The sequence below is a fragment of the Antedon mediterranea genome, chromosome 3 (assembly GCF_964355755.1).
Source record: "Antedon mediterranea chromosome 3, ecAntMedi1.1, whole genome shotgun sequence".
In the NCBI taxonomy this organism is placed as follows: domain Eukaryota; kingdom Metazoa; phylum Echinodermata; class Crinoidea; order Comatulida; family Antedonidae; genus Antedon; species Antedon mediterranea.
In genome coordinates this window covers 10757319-10780497 of record NC_092672.1, presented here as the reverse complement: position 1 = coordinate 10780497, position 23179 = coordinate 10757319, and the positions used below count along the sequence as shown (strand labels likewise).

The 23179-nt window shown below is 32.1% G+C and overlaps 1 protein-coding gene across 2 annotated transcripts in view; it reads left to right on the top strand.

Moving 5' to 3' along the window:
* The first annotated feature begins 5162 nt into the window (after positions 1-5162).
* LOC140043561 (voltage-gated potassium channel subunit beta-2-like) overlaps positions 5163-23179 on the top strand; it is a 43954-nt gene continuing 25937 nt past the window's right edge. The window contains exons 1-3 of one of the 2 annotated variants that reach the window (XM_072088084.1): positions 5163-5282; positions 16641-16735; positions 19416-19459. In XM_072088084.1, coding sequence (XP_071944185.1) covers positions 16719-16735; positions 19416-19459 — 61 coding nt within the window. In that variant the 5' untranslated portion in view covers positions 5163-5282; positions 16641-16718. Of the gene's footprint in view, positions 5283-16640; positions 16736-19415; positions 19460-23179 lie in introns of those variants that run through there. The other variant, XM_072088085.1, reaches the window with a different exon arrangement.

Below are 23179 nucleotides of genomic sequence, written 5' to 3'. Positions count from 1 at the left end.
GCCTAGGCCTAGTACTATAGAGGCCTAAAAAGGCTAGCTAGGAGGCCTAGGCCTAGGTACATAATATATTTAGAAAACGTTGAATAGGCCTAGAAGTCGTTGACAGTATACTACTAGCCTAGTACTAGTAGTCTAGTACAAGTGTTTGTGTTTTAGAGGCGCGCCAAGCAAAAGGGATTTGATTTTGCCCACCAACAAACGGCATATGACCGTTTCGGCCACAGACAGTTTCGGCCACAACATATTTCTATGGCGCGCCATTCACGCATATATTAGACCGTGCTATTGTTTTTGCTATTAATAATTATTAGTTATCGCATCTCATGTTTTGTTGTTGTACAGGCCTAGTATTTTTATGACTAGGCCTAGCTAGGCCCTATTATTACTACACATTACAGTGTTATCATTCTTAACGTTATTCCACTACAATTTGCATTTGCATTTATTAGATTTGTTGTTTCCAGTTTAGTTGTATCATGGAGTAAATTGTATTTTATTAGTTTGCTCTTAGTACAGACGTATTAATAGTTTGGCTATGAAAGAAGAAATGCTAAGAAAAACAAAAAGAAATTTAATTAAAACGTTTTTCCTTCCATTGCTTAATAGGTGACCTAAGGAACAAAGAGGAATATCAGGAAAAATGTACATGACGTTAATAATTCTTTACTGAAAACATTTCATTATCACTTTAGTAAATCTTTGTTTCTTATATTATAAATCATTTCTATTGTACCCTGGCGCATACAATTAGTATCACTTAGGCCTAATTCAATTCATTTTGTTTATTTGTAAAAACTATACATTTTAATTTTCACCGTATTGTATTTTTTGTACTCTGAAATATTTGTTTCTTATCTCATCATGCCACCTAGCTACAAAATACGTGTTCGTATTTTATTTCCATTATTAATTAATTGCCAAGTTTGTCCGTGTCCGTGTTTTCCTGTGTAAAAACAAAAAACAAAAGTAAAACACAATGAAATCGATAATCCTGTATTACAATGTCGTGTCTCATTGTTCCCCTATCAATGGCACTATGGGCGTTCCATAGATATGGTAGTATTATTGTCTGTGGCCGAAATTGTCTGTGGCCGAAGTTGGCCTAATCCCAACAAACAAGCTTCCTACCAGGGAAATCATAATTTTTTGTAATTTTTGTATTCCTAGAAATTCCTCGTTCCTTTCAGATATTTGTATTAAGGCTGATGATCTTGTCTAAAGCAAGACGTCGTTTTGTTTCAACACATTTACAGAGCCTCTCCCCACAAAACCATTGAGCCTAGGAAGTTGAAGTGATCGACAACCTCTATATCCTCACCGTCGGCTTGAACTTGTTGGTCATTTCTTTTCGCGTACACACCATCACTTTTGTTTTTTTTTAACATTGAGGAACAGTCACACCATATTCTTCACTGAAGTTCTTCACTATTTCTATCAGATCCTGGATCTTGCAAGGAGAGTATGTCATAAGCATCTAAAATTGGTGGGCGCATTCCGCATGCTGTATTCTGTATAAATATTGAATAGATATGGTTAGAGGATACATCCTTGGTGAACTCCTTTCCCTATTGTAAACACTATTGTCACTCTCAGGTCACTGATCTGACTGACCAGGGTAATCATATGTGTAGAAAAAACCCATTTCCTCTATGATCTTCCATAATTTTGGATGTTGTACATGGAGTAAAGATTACTCCATGGTTGTACACAGTACTGTAATCAATGAAACATAGAAATACAGGCTGTTGGAACTCTATTTTCTTCTCCATCAAGTTCTTCAAAGTTCCAATCTGATTTCTTCCTTTTCTAAAACCAGATTGTTCGGGTGGTAGTTCATTTTCATGTTTATTTCTTAATCTTGCTGCGATGATATGGAGCATGATCTTGCTTGCATGTGAGACTGTACAATTGTTTGCACATTCTCTAGTGTTTCCTTTTTTAATAGGTAGTGAAGAAAAACTGCCTTTTTTCAGTCCTCTGGCCATTCTTTTTAATTATTAGAATCAACTTATATTTCACATTTTGACCATTTAAAGACAAAAAAATATAGTATTTAAATTGACATAAAATGTAGTTTGTGACCTTAAATTAGATCAGATTAGGGAAAGTGGCTTTAAGACTCGTTTGGTTTGTTGGCATTTAACTGTATGTGGTCAGGGATTGTATGGTTGTTGGTTTGATTTCCAGATTTATGTTTTTACAATTTTTTTAAAAAGGTTAGGGCCTATGTTTTACAGTTGTGTGTTGACACCAGTTCTCTAATGGAAAGTGATTTTTACATGCATTGTGAGATAACTGAGATTAAGATATTAGAGTGATAATACTAGACATTAACAAATCCTTTTTTTTACTACTTATAGCATAGAATAAGCAAGACTTAGGTATGCAAAGAAGGAAACACTTAAGATCCTTATTTTAGCATTACGCGGTAAGTTAAAATTATTAATTTTATCACTAGCCTCGTTGTACTACCAGGGCCGTATGCAGTATTTTTTTTCGGTGGGTGCAGAGTTATATAATTGGGACCAATTTCATAATATTGGAGTACTTTGTAAGCAAACCGAGCAACCATGGGGTGCTAGGGGGCCACCAAGTTCGCCAAGCTCTGTCTTTAGTTGGTTAATTTTGGTTTACCGGGCATATAAATACTGCAAATTTATTCTGCATTTAAAAATGTTAAAATGTAACAGTGGTAAACAATAATAAACAAAATGAAATAAATTAACTTATTCTTTAATTACATATATATAGTGACGTTTGTTGTTTGAAAGAGTGAAAATAAATTTGTAATAAAAGGCTAACGTAATAAACTATCTTCTGCCGGTCACCATCCCACGATATCTATCTTTCTTCCCCGTTAGTTGATTTTTACCTATACGCTGACGACACAACTGTCACCTATTCTCACCCTGAAATCCAAACTCTGTTTAATACTACCAACTCCCACCTAGAGATGTTGTCCCAATACTTTGCTGCTAATAAACTTTCTATAAACCATACAAAATGTAACTTCATCCTGTTTGGGACTCCCCAGAAGTTAAAAAATGTTGACCCATCTCTATACAATATTACCATTGAAAATATAAACATCCCCTCTGTTCAATCAGCAAAATTCTTAAGAGTCCATCTTGACTCTGGCCTGACGTGGAAAACACATATTAGTGTAACTGAAAACAAAATTTCCAAAAGCCTTGGTATTATTTTTCGTTTGTCTTCATATTTACCCCCTAATATCCTACGCATCCTGTATTGCTCTATGATTCTTCCCTATTTGGGTTATTGTAATATTGTTTGGTGCAACACATACCCCACAAACCTTAATAAATTGCATACCCTCCAAAAGAAGGCTATCAGAATTATATCTGGCGCGCCTCCGCTTTCCCATTCCTCTCATTTATTTTTAAATCTTAATCTCATCAAACTTAATGATATCAATTTAATTCAACAAACCATTTTTGTCTACTCTGCCTTAAACAACATCCTTCCTCACCATCTTTGTTATCTATTTACTTCCAAATCCTTCTATCATTCCCATCACACACGTACTAAAAATAAATTATCTATACCCTCCCATAGAACAAATTCTTTCCAACATAACATTCGATACTCTGGACCCACCCTATGGAACAACCTACCACCCTCCATTTCAAAATCTGCTTCCCTAAGATACTTCTCTCAAAATTAAAAAAATACACCTTTTCTACTTATTAAATATTTATTAATCGGTCATGTCTCGATCTGCAGTACCAAAAGATTTTTTATTTTTTTTCTGTTATTCATATTTTAGATTATGAAATTTATTATGATTTTCTTCAATGCATTTCTTTTCTTTTTTATTTGTGTTAAGGCTCGCCCAACACAAGATGTTACAAACATCTTTCAGGGCTTTTGCCTTCATTTTCTGATATACTTTTATAATTCTGTACAATCTTGTTTCTTGTTTTCCTACTGTATGTATTCAGATTTTGTAAATAAATGTCTATTGAATTGAATTGAATTGAATCCCGGTATTTCTTTGTCTATGTTTCGGGTTTGGAATATTTTGCTTATGGAAACTTAATTTTTTATACAATTCTGCTGTATAGTATTTTTGAAAATTGTTTCCTTTGTGTCATTTTTCTTTTAGTTTTAATACAATATGTATGGAGAGTTGGACTAATTGGCAATAACTATACAGTATAGTTATAGTTACTGTACCTTTATTTTTGAAGTCTTTGTATTATTTTGCCAAAAAAAGTGAGTGTTCTGCTATAGATACAATATCAGTGGTGAACACTATCTTGCGTGTTATTATGTTATACCATGGAGAAATCAGTTAGGAACTGATTTCTCCATGGTTTTACTGACTTAAAAAATAACTGGGTTATTTTATCAATGTTTATATTTCACAATATAACCATTGTAAATTGTTAGGCCTATTTTATGTCATTTGAATATTGAATATTTTATGTGTTTTACTGTATGTATGTTTTATCGAGGGCCCTAAATGATCAGTTCCATTAGCAACTGGATAGACTACCCTCAGTAAAGATGGTAATAAATAAATAAATAAATAAACAATAGATGTTTTAAACCTGGAGCTACCATTTAAAATTATATAAATATACTGTAGTATTATATTCTGATTACAAGTGTGTTGAATTGTTTGGAGACTTGTAATTACATTTTTTTTTTAATGAAGAGTTTCTTTATCATAATTTGTTACATTAAAAATGATATATTTTTTTTAGTAAAAATATATTGATTAATAATTATTAATTACAATACAGTAATATTAAAGTTTTAGTTCAAAACATGCCACACGATTACGTATCCATTTGTCTATAAAACATCTGAATAATTGTATTATTTTTAGCTTGTATAAAATAGCCACAGCCAAGTCAACCTGTGTAATCATAATGAAGAGCTTATGCTTCAGCAAAGCCCATTCGCACAAATTATGCGCATCAACTCCACACACCATATTCCCATGGAAATTTTATTTATTTACTCCACCCAATCAAGCATAGCATAGTGAGTGGTTTCTGGATATCGGAGTCTAAGATATTAATATTCATTATGGGCAGTTTATTGACTAGATTCGTTGAAGCGTAACCAGTTAAGTAATCAATGTGTTGTATGTACTCTTCGCAGCAAAGAGGACATGGATTGAGATTGACGAAGCTGGCACATCACAGAATTTCTTGTCTACCTGCGTTCGGCTCCTCACGTTCACATAAATACACGCAGAGATATTTATCTCCGCGTGTAGGCTTAATCGCACTGGATAATAACTTCTACAGGTAAGTGGAATACTATTCAAATTGAAGGATTATTTAATAAGAAGGAAAAAATGAATGCTCATTAAAAATTGCTTTGCGATAATATTAAAGTGTTTTACACATTGATTAGTTCATGTTGATTAAATAAATGTTTAATAAAAGTGCACCTTTCCCAAAAAACTGTATACTGTAATTTATTATAGTATACTATTAAATTGTTGTGTTCGCATAATTAAAAAATTAATTTTATATGTATTAAAATATTTAGAATAGCAAATAACAGACTTATTTTTTGAATAAAGCCAATAGTACAGTAGGCCTACTAATGCATTCCCTGCTGTGTTTTTAAAAACATTTTTACTGTACATGTTAAGCAATGTATTTTCTATGTAAAAAGTGTTAGTAATTTATGTGAAGGAGGTGTTGGGTTGAAATATTACATCAAAGGGTATAATATGAGTACAGATTGTATTTTGATTATTATATTTGTAAAAGGTGGATACCTAATTAACAAATGGTGTATGCTTGCTACACTGTACAGTATAAAGTAGCATTAAATGCCATAAGTGTGTAGATGTGCAGGTGTGGAAAGGGTATGATATGAGTACAAATTGTATTGATTTTGATTATTATATTTTTAAAAGGTGAATGCGTAATTAACAAATGGTGTATGCTTGCTACACTGTATTGTACAGTATAAAGTAGCATTACATGCCACAAGTGCATGTTTGCTACACTACTGTACATAAATGCATTACATGTCACACAAGTGCATGCTTGCTACACTGTACTATAGAGAGTAGCATTACATGCCACATGTCTATGTTTAATACTGTACAGTACAGAAGAGCATTACATGCCACATGTCTATGCTTGCTACACTGTCCTGTACATAAGTGGATTTTTGCTACACTGTACTGTACATAAATGCATTACATGACACAATTGCACTCTTGCTACACTACTATAGAGAGTAGCATTACTTGCTTACTATGCTTAATACTGTACTGTACAGAAGAGCATTACATGCCACAATGTGCATGTTTGTTACACTTTACAGTACAAAATAGCATTACATACCACAATTACAGTACATGCTTGTTACACTGTACAGTACTGTACCAAATAGCATTACATGCCACAAGTACATGCTTGTTATACTGTACAGTACTGTACCAAATAGCATTACATGCCACAAGTACATGCTTGTTATACTGTACAATAACTGTACAAAATAGCATTACATGCCACAAGTACATGCTTGTTATACTGTACAGTACTGTACCAAATAGCATTACATGCCACAAATACATGCTTGTTATACTGTACAGTACAAAATAGCATTACATGCCACAAATACATGCTTGTTACACTGTACAGTACTGTACCAAATAGCATTACATGCCACAAATACATGCTTGTTATACTGTACAGTACTGTACCAAATAGCATTACATGCCACAAATACATGCTTGTTATACTGTACAGTACAAAATAGCATTACATGCCACAAATACATGCTTGTTACACTGTACAATAACTGTACAAAATAGCATTACATGCCACATTTATGCTTGTTACACTGTACAGTACTGTACAAAATAGCATTACATGCCACATTTCCATGCTTGTTACACTGTACAGTACTGTACAAAATAGCATTACATGCCACATTTCCATGCTTGTTACACTGTACAGTACTGTACAAAATAGCATTACATGCTACATATATCCATGCTTACTGATTATCCTTCAAACCTGTCTACATAATGACATGCACAACTTTATTATTCATTATAATTTAATGCGATAATGTATTATTGCCATACTATTTTAAGAAATCATACCGTACATAGTATTAAATAAATTGTTCTCCATATATTAGTCCTGAAATAGTCAAAAGGTAAATGTATTCCAATCCATTAGTTTATTGATGACTAGTCATGCATAATATACTAATAGTTCTTATGGGTTAATAGTTTAAGTATGAGTTTTCTGCAATTTTTAAACTCTTTTTCTCAAAGGGTATAATATTTATTATTTGATATTATTATTATAAATAGCAAAGGATTTTTGGGCAGAAGGCCCTACCCGTATTTAAGAATATTGTATGGCTGATGAAACCATGCTTGATGAGGCTGTGCTTGTTGAGACTGCACACTAGACTAAAGGATTTACACAATGTTTGACAGAATGCTTTTGATAAGACCATACCTGTTACCAGTCCTATGCTAAAATACTGTATGACATCAGGGGAAAATTTAATTTTTAAATTTTGTTTATTGCTAATCAAACTGATTTTTGAGTCAAGAAACATAGTTTTGTATTGTACCTTTTGCTACACAATTTTAAAAATCTGTAGCAAAAAGGTTGTTTTGTATAGCTTTTTGGCGAAATTATTCCCTGGACTTAGTGTAAACAAAATACTGTAGCACTATAAATTGTTGTATTTGCTGGAATGATCATCCTAGTGATGAGTTCAAATCTAATTGAAGTATTGTCTCCTGTAATTGTATAATCTTGTTAACTGTAACTAACTTAATATACAATTTCTTTGAACTTACAGTACACAGCTATTTATTGTAAATTGCATTGAATGTACATTACAATCTAAAATAGCAGAACAAATAATAATAATCACTACATAGGGATAGCAATCATAATGATGTTATTAAAAAATTATGATATTTATATTTGACATAATAAACAAACCTCAGCAGATTGTTAATTACATTTACTCAATAAACAAAATTTTCAGATTTCTGTTTTCCATTACAGTTATTAAAAGATACACTACCATATTTATTCGAATAAACTTCCCGCTTTAAATAACCACCCTCCCTCGTACTCATAGAACATCATTTGAAATAAACGCCCAAGGTATTCATTTCATTTCCTCCAATAAACACCCCGCTATTATTATGCATACAGTACACATTTCTATGTAGTAGAATTCATTGATTGATCTATCACTTACCAAGCATTTTGATACAATTATTAATAAATGCCTCCCTGCCCCCATAAAAACCCTCCTGAACAATAAATACTGCTGGGCATTTATTCAAATAAATATTACCTGTATCAGGGACAATACCACCTATTGGACAGTGATTATTAAAGCTTAACTTAACTCAAATGTGTTTATCCATGTGATGCCATGTGATGCCATGTGATGCCATGTGATGCCATGTGATGCCATGCGATGCCATGTGATGCCATGTGATGCCATGTGATTGTGTGGCATTTCTATTATTTAGTCATATTTCAATATTTTTTAATTTCAAAGATTTTTAAATTATTCTTCATTTCTTACTAATACAGGTTCACCAAAGTTTTGTAAAAATCACATAACAGCCTTACTGTAAAGAATTTTCAAAATAGTAATTATTTTTGCATTTTGAAATGCAGTACTGGTAAAAATGTAAACCACCTCACTTTTTTTCCAACACTTTATAATTGCATTTTCTTGCATAACTGTGTGAAAAAAAATGTTTAAAACACACTGCAATTTGACACATTACAGTATACAGTACTTTATGAGCCTAGATGTTGAAATGCCTGTGTCAACAAAATAACATATATAAATATGTACAGTGCTCAATCGTGCAATGCACACCACTAACTGCCAACAAGAAATTAATTAATTCATGCATACTGTATCACTACCTGCAGGCTTATTTTGTATATATATATTCACCGGTAATTCGAACATGATATCTATGTTTTATGTCATACAAAAAAGCATGTTATTGAGCGTACAGTAATATTAGAAGCTTTGGCATGTTCTTTTATTTCCAACATCAAAGACATTTTCGTAAAATGTAGATTTCTACAGTGTCCAAAAATCCTAAAATAGAATTATACATCAAGTTACTGTTGGAGCACGACATAAAAAAGTACTATTGACATTCATAGGCTAAAATATCTTAATTTAATGTTTAATACCTTTTCTTTATGTGCAATCAATGAATACAAGTCATCTCAGTGCTGGGAGTCCTGTCATATCGTAGTGTTTTTAGTGGTAGGAATGACCAAAATTTAGTATTGTCTTAGTACCATAGTGAGTGTCAAATACTGCTGGAAATAAGGTACATACGGTGGCCCACAACTGTCACGCACACTATAACACAGAATCACACAATTAAAGAAGGAATTACACAATTAAAGAAGAAATCGCACAATTAAAGAAGAAATCGCATATAAACAAAAGAAAGCATGAAAATATAAAACGAAATGCACAAAAATAGAAGAAACGCGCAATTAAAGAACTTGAGCTAAGCACAATTAAAGAAGTCCGCAACAAATTCGAAAGCTCCTCGCACAATTAAAGAAGTCCGCAACAAATTCGAAAGCTCCTCGCACAATTAAAGAAGTCCGCAACAAATTTGAAAGTACTGTACCTCGCACAATTAAAGAAGTCCGCAACAAATTTGAAAGTACCTCGCACAATTAAAGAAGTCCGCAACAAATTTGAAAGTACCTCGCACAATTAAAGAAGTCCGCAACAAATTCGAAAGTACCTCGCACAATTAAAGTACAGTAGTCCGTATGGAACGCCATAGCTGCCTCCGGCAGCAAACTTAATTCTATTCGGCTCTTTTACCATTACGTTCTGCTCTTTTAGCATTAGCCGCATTTCTATTCGGCCCATTTACCATTACGTTCGGCTCTTTCAGCATTCAGCATGCGATTTCTTCTTTAATTGTGCGATTTCTTCTTTAATTGTGTGATTCCTTCTTTTATTGTGTAATTCCTTCTTTAATTGTGTGATTCTGTGTTATAGTGTGCGTGACAGTTGTGGGCCACCGTAGGTACAAAACTGTCTTGTACATACTGTAGGTTGTCCTATACTTAAAGGTGATAATGTTATAATTCTTTACAATTTTAATGACTTCAATATTATAAAATTTCAAATAATATTGTTCATTACAATCTGATCAATACATAATGATAGGTAACTGGTGGGAACAGGATATAATTACGTTCTCAAATTTACAATATTAGAAAGGATAAATTGTGTACAAGACACTCAACCACCAAATGTACATTTGAACATGTTTTTCTCTGTACAGTTTATATTATTTTATCCTACAAAATACTGTAATGTATGTTCTGGTTGTGCTCTATTTGTCTGCATCAGGCAGACTGTAGCAAATATTTTCTGCATTGTTGCTTTACATCTAAATAGCGTTTTGTTGCATAAGAGCAGCAACCCCGACATTGTCATCCATCATACTCAATGTATTTTATTCCGTTCACATAATCCTTCGTCCATGTTACCACAGAGTATTACGATTTACTTAATTTACGATGCATGTTTTTTTTCTCAACACATGTTTAAAAATGGACGGACTGTTTCCGATCATGTCATACTTACATTACAGTGTACTATAAGACATGAAAATATAAGTAACATTCTAGTTTCAAATTATGTAATTAGTGATAAAATTGGAATAGATTTAATGACATTATTTTATTAGCAATTATATAATAATCAAACCTCTCGCATCAATAAATGTTAATGTCTTGTTTTGTAAGATTATTCAGAATACAATTTTGACATGTTGGTTGGAAAGTTATTGTACCTGTACGGATATATGTATTTTAATCAAACTTACAGTACAGGATAGAATATAGTTGGGCACAATTTTCACTAAAGCTATATTTTGAGTTCTGTTCGGGTGATTTTTTCATTTGTGGGCTTTAAAGTGCTGTGAATAGAAGCGGTAAAAATGGTTCCGATCCTCCTCATCATTTTTCTTGTTACTTTTAGTCATTAATTCTTTCTTTTGTTTGCGAAAAGTGAAGACAACCATTATTACCTTATTGCCATCATCATCATCTGTTGCGCTATTCGTCTTTAGGTAGACGTCACATACGCTAATCATTTTCATGACTGTTTCACTTCTGTGATCCAAAAGGCTTGTCATTAATTTTTCGAATGATGTATTGTATTTTTTGAGTTCTTCGATTATGTTTCCTATCCAGATAGTTTTTGGTCAGTATGTACGTAAACTGTTTTTTTTTACGTTTCTGTAAAAAATCCAAATTGTCTAAAATTGACTTTGTCCTGAATCAATAGAATCTAACCAGGTAAAATTTGTTTTTTTAATTTTTTGTACACAGAACTTTCATATTGAAACTTTAAAAACGTTTATGTAATTGTTTCCAATATTAAAGTACACTTTCATATCATCTATATATAAATTTACGTAAGGGCAAAATTCGGTAAATCGCGTGTTATTTCTAGAATGTGTACTCGATGGTATATAAAGTTGGTTATAATCTCGGTACTGATTTTAACCACCTGATGTAACCCTGTTTACTAATTAAATTTAGTTAGATAATTAGTTATTGACGATTAAAACGAATTTAGGTTCAACCATTTGCCCCAAATAGGGGTGTTTTCCGATCGTGGTATACACTGTCTAATGGATGTCCTCATGAAAAATACCTGTACACAATAATACGAGGATACTTCGCATTTTCCTATCTCCTCCTACGATAATTGCTTTTAATAGCTGAAAACCGGTTGAACAGCTCGAGTAGAGTATCATAATGTTGAAGACAGGCCGATTTTCTTTAAAAAATACTATTTTGATAGATTTAATATACGTTTATACAAATGTATTGATTTGCGATGAATGGAACATTCCAAATTATTTGGTTTAACCATGCTTGCATACCTCCATGATTTAACACAAGTAGGTCAATTTATGGGCCCTTTGAGAATAAACATAAATAGTATTGTAAAGCTATACAATACTGTAAATAGGTATTAACCACTTTTGATAGCCATTTGAATCGCAAATTTCTTATTGTGTGCGTTGGTAGGCCTACTGTTTATTATAATATAAACAAATATACTAATAAACTTTATTACTGTGAGTGTGGGTAGCCCCTACTTTTAGATTATAAACACATAATAATATAATACTTTATTACTGACAGTTGCTTCACAACGTTTGTATTAATTAATAATTACAAAAAAAATATAAACGTCGTGGTGGTGTATCGTTACATGTACTTTACTATTTCAATCGACTATGACAGTGACAATTTTAACAGTTATTAAATCGGAAATGTTTTACTCTATTTAGTGTTATGTTATTTATAGGCCTATTAAAAAAAAAACCCAACCCTCAATAATGTTAGATACAAAATACAAATTGGGTTTGTTTAAACATTTGGACTCATTTTGTGAGAAGTTTCTCTTTTGGAAGTAATTCGCACGGTGCTAATTTTGGTTGACTACATAAATACATAAATAAATGTTTTATAGTCATGCGGTACGTAGGCCTACATTTTGAAATCGCCAGTTTTTTTACGCTGAAATTACTATGTATTCGATAACCATATGTGGGCACGACCTAGATGGTACGCGAGCAAAGCGAGCGTACCATCTAGTTTAAATACAATTTTGTAAGCTTTTTAGAAATTGGTATTTCCTTAAGTGAAGTATAAATCTTCAATGCAACCTACAGTTTTTGAAATTTTAATATAAAGAAAAAATTCCAGAATTATTTTCTAGAGTAAACACAAATGTCTGTACGTTGATGGCATTCCAATATGCGTCTGTTTGCCTGAGTGGACAAAAACTGGCAAGCAAGCAATCTTACAGTAATTCTAGAAATTGATTTCAGACTTTTTAACTAAAACTGTTAGGTGGCTTTGGTGTTTTAGTACAAAAAGTAGATTGTAATGAGTTTTTCAAAAGCAATAATGCAAAATAAAAATTAATCAAGCTAAATTGGTTTAAAATTTTCTATAAAAATATGCTTCAATGAAACAGATTCACTCGTATAATCACTATCATTTTCTTATCTTGGAAAAATCTTGGGAGTGTAGACTGACATTAACGCTTACCACAATATTGTTATTGGATAAAGAAACTTTTTGCTACACAGAAACTTCTTATGGTGGTGCAACAAAATACTCATTTTGATGGCCTACACGAATTGAGTGGTTCAAGAGAATCCATCAGTCTCCAGCCTTGCATTGCAAAAAATTGTTTCAGTGCAATAGAAGTAATACCATGTGATACAAAAATTGACCAATCAAATGGCAAGGATACATTTCATGTGTGTGTTTAGTATCAAGACATCTTTGATTTTCTAACTTTAAGACCATGATAGAATTTACTATAACAATTTCATTCAGAGCCAAACCAAAAAAAAGTGTTCTCACTAATGAATGAAACAGCACAAAGTATAAATCAACTCGTAAAGTGGCATGACATTAAAGATCTGGTAGACGTTGAGTCGTCACGCAATATTATTCGTTGTCATTGTTACTTATTAACAATTTTCTCTCTGAAGATTACATCATTGAGAGCGTATTGTCGCGGCCGTTAAATCCAGAAACAAGCTATTATTACCTACGTTTTTATTGTTATTGGGTTTTTTGTTACTTTATTTTGTTGGGTGTTTTTTTTTTAATCCATAAATATAGATTTAGTGACCTTCAACATTGTAGTAATGTGTTTATGACATCTTAAATGTTGTTTATGTTTAATTATAAATTCTACTACGTTATTGCTATAAATAGATTAATCAAATTTTAAAGTTGTTCTTTCCATATTTTAGAACTGAAGAGAAAGCTGAAGAATCAAAATAAAAAAAAAAAAACGTGCCTTGCTGTAATACCCCTTTCAAACCAACCAATTAAGAAACACCCAAACACCATTACCATAATTTTACAGTTGCAAGTAAAAGCATAACTTCATTTTTTTATGAACTGTATAATTCCTGTTTAAAATTAGAAATATTTTTCTCAAGTTATAGGTAAATATCAACTTAAATATAACAATTTTATCAGAAATGTTTTTCTGCATAATTGTAAATTCTTTATGTATTGATCGATAAACATAATCTTGATTGAGATCTGTTGTGCTAAAATTTCAACCAATTCTATTTAGAATTATTATGATATTACTAATATCCATGACAACCCTATTCATGAATTTCTCTGACTAATTTTAAAATTTGTCAAATTTTTATTATTATCTTGATTAATAAATGCATTTTTTTCTTAGATGATTCATTGATGCCAATTCAATGAAATATTATTGTTTGTCTTTTTTAGCTAAACCAGCACTTGAAGATATGTGTACGTAAAAAGTATTTTTATTATTTTTATTTAAATTCAAACAAATATTAGATTATTCTTTTAATAAATTTTAATAATTTGAAACAAAATGTAAGAGAATGCTTGTCATCAGTGTTGAATGTAGCGATGAGGATGCATTTTTACTTTGCGTATGCAAATCAGCTAAAACCAGTAATGGTGTAATGATATATCGGACTAGCATGTGATGGATTCGAACCTTTCTGTACCATACTAACTGTATCCCTAGACAAGATGCTTTACTCTCATTGCCTCATCCTTCGGATGGGACGTAAAGCCATTGGTCCAAGGCATGAAGATAGGGAATCAACCAATCAAATGACAAAGATGCACTTGGATATGTTTAAATAGAATATTTAGTAATGTTATAATAAAATGAACAGAGGTTTTGAATAAAGGCAAAGGCAATTTGAATTCATTATTTATGAAACTAGATCAAACTTTTTATTCTTTACGAGACGGAATCATAAACTAAAATCACACGACTTGACCAGAGTATAACAAATATCTGATATTACTTTAAACGAAATGTTTGTGCATTCATGATATTTCCAATGCAATTATATTTTGTACTGTAGTGCTGGTAAATCATGATATCGTTGTTTGTTGCTGACTGCTTGCAATATTTTGTATCTCATTTTTACCATGAGTGGGAGTTCCTGAACTAAACAACTTAAGCAAAGTACCGATAACACTAAAAAAGAATTATTGATCAATAAATCACAAATTGTAATGTTTAATTGAAAGTTTCTATGAATTCTCATGAATATATTGTCGTTACAGTAATTTTATTTTGTTCTTTTTAATGTACCAGTCAACTCTCACACACACTGCTGGCACATTAAGACATCTTATTTTCCAAAATTTTGTTTTTTCTGGGAAGATTTTCTATTTGTATTCTGATAAGTTTTAAATAAAACCATCGGGGTACCGCAAGGGATCCTGTCGTGACCCAAGGTGGGATTGCAAAACTTCCAGACATGATATAGTAAATGGTTGCTTATAAGTTAAGATAATAATGGAATCTTACCAGAAATCATGGTTAATTTTTGTTGGTTACTTTTTAAGGTATCAACCTGATTTTATTTTAATTGTGATATACTTTGGAAGATTCTGTTGCTTACTGTTTGTTTCTTACACTTACATTTTTAAGTCAAATGTCTTGTTAAGATAAAATTGCATCTGCTTTGAAGCACAAAACAACAACACAATATTATTCTAATGCTTGCAAGCCTATGAAAGGTTTATCCAATACCAGTAGCTTAATTTGATATAGCTAATTAAACAAATAACAACATCTAATTATAATAATTGATTAGGTGTATTGATTAATATCCATAACTTAATTCACACCTTTCACCTGGTCAAGTAACAATGATACGCAACAAACTATCACTGATGTCAAATAATGCAATCTAATTGATTAGTTATAATTTCTAGCCAAATAAACTCCATCGTAACGATTGGATCTCATTTTAGCACTTGTTTTACGATGAGCCGCAAAAGACACTGTTGAAATCGGCCTACCGTTTAGCATGGTGCTTCATCAAGCAATTCCTTAAGTTTACCGACAATAAATATAAAAATGTTAACACATATCTTTCAAAGCTTTTTATAACGGGTTGTTAGTTGAGAGCGAATGACAGTTCCGTGTTGTTACGGCACCCAAGGGATACATCTTCGTTCCGGTTTCTCTAGTTTTTTTTCTTTATTTAAAACCATTTGGTTATTTATCTACATGATTCGATTAGTGTGTATTGTTGAAGAAACTAATCGAACAACTGGATTAAGATAAAATAAATGTATGCTGGTTTGAATGGTCATTATGAGCATTTTTCATTTATAGTGTTTATCCTTTTTTCCCCTTAATGTGGCATTTCTTAGTATACAGCACATGTTTTATTTATCATAATTACTGTAGCTTTCTTATTTATTTATAGTCCAATTTTAATTTCTTGTACGAGGAATCCCATTCAAATCTGTCAAAAATTCCCTATTCCAAACAACAAAACTATACAGAAAAAAATACTATACATTTTTGCATTTTCTTTTTTATTGTACATAAAATAACCATCTGGGCATTAAAATCAATGGTTTTATGCATTATAATCTCAGGCCACATGTGTGGTATCGCATCTAAAACAGTAACATTGATAATGTATCAATCCATACAGACTGTAATATTGTCATTTTAGAGAGATAATTCATGAATTCGGCACTTGTGTATTTTATTTATTTATTTTTATTTTGCAGCAAAGAAAGCATGATCAGTTAATGATGGTGTAGGCTTCCTTCACCAGATGCTGTGAAGAGGAACTTTACTAGAACACCATGGATATGCAATATAGGTAATACATTTTAAATATCATAGTTCAGAAAAAAATATTTTATATTTATTTTAGGTGTAAATTTATGACATTCATCATGGAATAAAGCACTCTATGCATTAATAAACCATTTTTTAAACACCAATCAGGGACTATCCATGAGTCTTTTAAATGGGCCACCGGGCCAGTAAACCTTTTGTTTATTGTGGCCATCAACAATTTAAACATATATTTACATTTCTTTGAAAAATTAACTGACCATGGTTTTACAGGTCTGTGTGTTTTACTAAACCGCACAGTACAGAACAATTTAAGAAATCAAAATACTGAGACTCTATCTAGATATTAAACAATTCACCCATTGTTCATTATTTAGTTCTGATCTCGTGATTAGGCTTTTGAGCACAATGCTCGTCGTATTGCTTTTATCCTTAGGAAAGACATTTTATTTGCATTTGCCTCTCTCCACCCAGGTCAAAGCACAAACTGTGCTGATTACTGACGGCAACATAATATTAATAAAGTATGTTTCCATACGTGTTTGATCAAAATAACCGTGTTAATAAAGTGAAAGCATCATTTAAATGTATTTGTAATTGGCGTTATATAAATGAATACATTATTATTAGTTTTCATAGTTCACTTACACTATAATCAAACCTGATTGATTATCATGCGATTCATGCAGTGTGGCGTCAGGGTCAGTGAACCGTGGGTTTTAAATTCTCCATTTATCGATTGTTGTGAGCTCCGATCAATCTACGTAGTCTCCTTCTATTAAAGTGATTACATTTTAATTAAAACCTTTTTTTAATACTACAGTACTTTCACTAGTTCAAACCTATTTTTAACATTGATAAATAATGTAAACAACAATAGGTTTTTTATTATAGACCTCACAGTAAATGTATAGTGATATGCAGTGAATTATTGATATTTTTTTGTCTTTTGAGAGTTACTCATCTCTTTTCCATTTTTTCAGTACTATCACTGTACATATACAGATACAAATTGTAACATTGTAAAAATACGTAATTTCATTTCTTTGCAACCAAAATTGTTGTTTTTGTTCATTTCTATGCTTTTTTTCAATACAGTATGTATTATGTTTCATTTTTACAATTATAATAAATTAAGTATATACATAATTATTGATATTTATTTTATTCCATTTCATGCCCTCGTGAAAAATAAATATAAGTAAACATTGTAAAAGCTGAATAGAAATGGAACAGCAAAAAGGTTTTACAGTAGTGGTGCCCTACAATATAGAGGGACAACATATTTGAAAGAGAATGCAAGAAGAATGCTATACTGTATTTGTTATACAGTATCTGTATCATGAAGCTATACATTTACATTTTTTTTACAATAACACAAAATAAAATGTAACAATTTTAATTAATTAAATCATGTTTTAATAATTATACATAGAGATTGTACAAACTACGTGAATAAAACGTTATTGAGTATTATTGATAAAAAAATGAAAAAAACTGAATAAACAATAATGGTATTATAGTTATACATACAGTATGCTCACTTAATTAAAAATAATAATTAAAATCATTGAAACTGTTGAACTACTTAAGTCATAAAGTATAATATCTGGAGATAGATTACTTATTTATGTGTATAAACTAATTATGTCAGTATACAGTCTTTATTTGAGATTACCTTTGGGATTTAAGGCTATTCATGCATTGAAAAATGTTCTCAAATATCAAAATAATATGAGGCAATATATTTAAACTTGCCTATTTAATTAGCGCCAAAATGAAAAAAAAATACGTCTGGGAATGACGAAATGAATGTATGGATATGGACTGTTTTCTATACTGACATACTGACTAAATAAAGTACAGTAAAGGCCAACTCAGACAGCGTCGTACGTCAAGTCGTCTTGTCGGGGAAAAAATAAACATGTTTAAGTTCTCCCGACGACCTAAAAACTATGCCTGATGCTATCTCAAGACGACTCGTCTCATCATGCTGCAACTCAAACAGCACCTACAAGTCGAGACAACTCGTCTGGCTTCATGGTATGACGAGTTTGCCTTAACTTTTACCTGTCTCTCTATATAATTGAAATCCATTTAGAAAAGTTCTTCATTAAATATACCACTAGAATAGAATATGATTTATTGCTAAAATTGTTATTGTCTTGATATTATCTTTAAATTGATTGTCATACTACCTCTTAATTTAAGTTTGATTACAGATAACATCCGTGATCAAAATCTCAATTCTATACAATTTACCAACTGAAATTCTAACAGACTTGAACTAACAGAAAGCTATGTTTCTTTGCTCTGTGTTTTCAAAGGAATTTTACTTAACAGTATCAGTTTAGTAGCACATGTAAAAAGGCAGTCTGAGTGCTTACGGGTTAAGTTGTTAAACACCCTTAATTTTATTTTGGTTCCTCCACAAACCAGTGCAACCTTATCTTTGTCGTCATCGTCATCCACTGCTGGATATTAACCAAGAATCTAACAACAGGCCACTGAGCTCACATTGCCAAGATAGAAACATGTAACTAAACTCGTCCTTTGATCTTATGTCTAGCTAGCTGCGACAAATACCAACAGTACTGTACAATACCACACCCTCATGTTCCTTGAAGTATTTACCTTTTCTGTATTATAGTCAATTGTTTATTTGAGGTTTAAATTCTTTTCAATGTTTTTTCTTTCTACAGAAATCTAGGCAGGGCAGGGCTAAGGGTATCATGCTTAGGATTAGGTAAGTACTGTATTCTAAAGCATTAATTAACAACAAGATGTACAGTACATGTTTCCATATTCTTTGTGTAAAGCATCTAACAGCAACGTGATTGCTTTCCAATGATTGACACCGTGTACATTAATAATGGTCGTCGTCAGTCCTGTAACAAACCATATAAAGAAATACAATATAACCGGGTGATGGTCAACATTAGATTTAATTAAAACACCTTTTAAACCCCAGCCTTATAATTATGCATGGATTAGATATACAGGGATCCTAAACCAACCCACTATGAGAGACAAAAAAAAAATGCAATTATTAGCAAAACAATACTCAAGCAAATCTCATAGTCAGTCCAGAATCCACAATGCTGGATCCATGGAAAGACTTCCGCACCACACTGTTCAGCTCCAGCCTCCACTTCTCCGGAATTATCAGCTGCAATACACCTGTTCTGACGTTTTCTTCTCCCGGCAGACAACTACAACGTACACAACAAAAACAAGCCATTTTAACAAAAACGTTGAGTCAAAACAATGTTGAACGAAAATCGTTCCACCCCACCAATCCACCTTCGGGGTCACTACCGGATATATGTGGTATTTATACATGCCGATCATCTCACACACGTACCACAATCCACAGAATCCAAAACACTAATTTATTTCAGTCAGGAACCGGTGAACGTCAGCTATCCTTACAAACAATAGCTATAAACTACATTCATATTCCACGGGGCCAACATTAAACAGGAACATCAACAAGTTGTGGTTCCCAAGCTTTTCTCTTACAGTTGTTTTTAAGTTTATATCGACTGCCTTTATCTTCATAAAAACCGCCAAGTTCGCTTTCACAAACCCCACTGATGATGGTCTCCTGTTCGTCCACCGTGTCCACATAATTTGCATATTCACCAGCACTGTTAATTTGCATAATAGTTAGTACAACTTCTACTGTATGTGACACCGTGCAATAAGTGCAGTACAGCCCAACCAAAACTTTAGGGTGATCTATTCTTTTTTTAAATTGCAACTATTTTTTGGGTTTTTTTTATCAGTCATATTATTTATTGGCCCATCTTACAAATGAGATGCTATTCTTACTAGCACCTTGTTCAGTACAGCTAAGATCACATTTTCTTTTAATTGATTATAAATATTAATTGTGTTGATGCAGAGTGAAAACTGTGTATTGCTATATATTAATGCAATGCAAGATTAATATACTATACTTGTTAATATGTATGCATTAATAATTAATAACACAGCAAAAAATATGCTGAAGGAAATTTACCTGCACTAAATAAACACATACAATTATATATTTCTGCACAAATTGTTTCAAATTCAAAATTATTTGTTCTTTGACCTAACACTTTGTCTGTGCAAGGCAGATATCTGTTTAACTTGAATATACAACTATTATGAAAAATCTAAATGTACCTCAGATAAAGCATTTAGGACTGTTTGGATGAGTTGATGGCCAAAGATAAAAGAACTAATTAGATAATTATGATCATTTGTAGGAGTGCCTTGTTTTGATAGAGTGGTGTGAAATTAGCAATATAGACAAATATTTTCATTAAACCAAACTTAAAAAATAATATGTTTCGTCGAAATTTTATTTCAACAATATTTTATGAGGGTGATCCATCCAGCATAAGCTGATCATTAGGGACCCTCAAACAATACAAACAGTAAATAAAATAAACTTTAAAAACACAAAATTAACAAAGATATAAAATAATATATATATATATATATATATACTAAGTAGGCTTAATGAATACTTTACTCTCATTGTGGCCTTTTCTGTTAACTGAGATTGTTTCCATGCAGACAATGCCTCACTCATTGAGGCATTGTGAGATTTTGTCTTTTTCTTTCATTTAAACTTTAGTGTACAGTAGCTTTATCTATACACTGTTTAAAATACCTTAAAAAGAGCAACATTACAGTAAATATTTAAATTATAAATTTTAAAGAGATTACTTGATACTTGATGAATTTCATTTTAGTACACATTTTTAGGTTTACATGATAAATTTAGTATTTCCGAAACGAATTGATCACATGACATTTATTGATAACACTTTCCATATCTACTTTAGTAAATGCGTTGAAACTGCTTATAGTGGTTGTAGAATTGATTTCTTGGTGAGTTATCGTCACTATGCCATTCATTACCCAGTGTGTGTTTCACTTGTCCTAATGTGAACCTGTACTTGAATCAATCAATAAGCTTTGCATTTTATTTTGAAAGTTTCAGACTTTTTTTCAGAGCTTTTATAGTTTGCTATCTAAAAACCGATATATAGCAACCACAGTAAATTGTCAAGCTTTTTGTAAAAACAAAAATGTCTAAATAATTAATAAAAATAATACTGATGAATTTTAAAATTTAAAACTTAATTGTCATATATTTATTGGGCCTATGTATGATGCGTGTGATGATTTTAAGTATGTGTATACAGTACATTAAGTTTGTTATTTATTATATTTTTTATTTATGATTATATTAATGTTAAGACTATACTCAGGGATGTCACCACGCTGGTCGGCGCTGGTCGACCCCGACCAGCACTCAACATTTCCGACCAGGATTTACAGGCTGCCGACCACCACTATTATTTATTAATCATTTCGATATTTATATTAGGCCTAGGCCTAACTAAAATTCGTACTAAAACATTTTACCTAGCACATCGTTAATAACAGACAAGCTAGCCTCATATAGATAAGACAAAAGACTACAGCAAATGTTTCCGTGGTTACGTACGTTACTTTACCAGGCCTACCCTGCCCTGGTATTCATTGTTACAGCTTGTGAGTCATGGCGAACAACGTGCTACACAGCACATAGTGTACAAGTTTAAAGTTCACATAGCGACCATTCAAGCGTTTTATTTTGCACAGATTAAAAATACAAACAAGTACGCAGTAATTAAAAATGTATAACTACATAGACCCAAACAAAATCATTTTTAATTGCTGAATGTTTTGTCACCCTGCTTTAATTATATTATGTTACTAGTTTTACATTTTTGTACTCTACGAACTATTAAAAAAAATAAAAAAACATGCGCATGGTTCAGTGAGACCGGGCAAGTTCGTTCGTTTATGATCGCCGAGCATGGTACAATAATTACACGTCCCTGGGATAACTTCAGGTTGCTGAACTTCAGTTAACCCATAAACACGTGTCTCTGTTCTTGCCGGCCATGCACTACATGCTTGCCGCACAGTTGTGAAACAAAAAATCCGGAATTCGCGAATACGCTAAAAAACTCTCGCGCAAAAGAACACGAACATTATATCGAGCAACAAGTAGTAAGGTCTAGGCTAATAATTTATCTACATTATTTGATTAGGGATTAGGCCTAAATAAAGAAGCGCCCGTTTTTGTGGAATTCAGGTTTTGGGGCATCTATCTATAAGCCTTGACTAGGCCTAGTGGTCGTAGTGTCTACAAGGCTAGGCCTAAGCCTGACGCGATCTATTGCTATTCATTTCGTGAGGGTTTTTTTGTTTTCGCGAATAATAACGGCGACTCCCCGGTGGTACAAGGTTAGGCCTAGACCTGACGCAATTTGTTGTTATTTATTTTCATAATTCTTTATGTTTCGCTGAAATAACGACAAACCCCCCCCCCCCCCCCCCCCGAGAAATTTGCCGACCGGCACCCCAAAAAGCTGGTGACATCCCTGTATACTGCAGTGTAAGTTCAATAATGTGT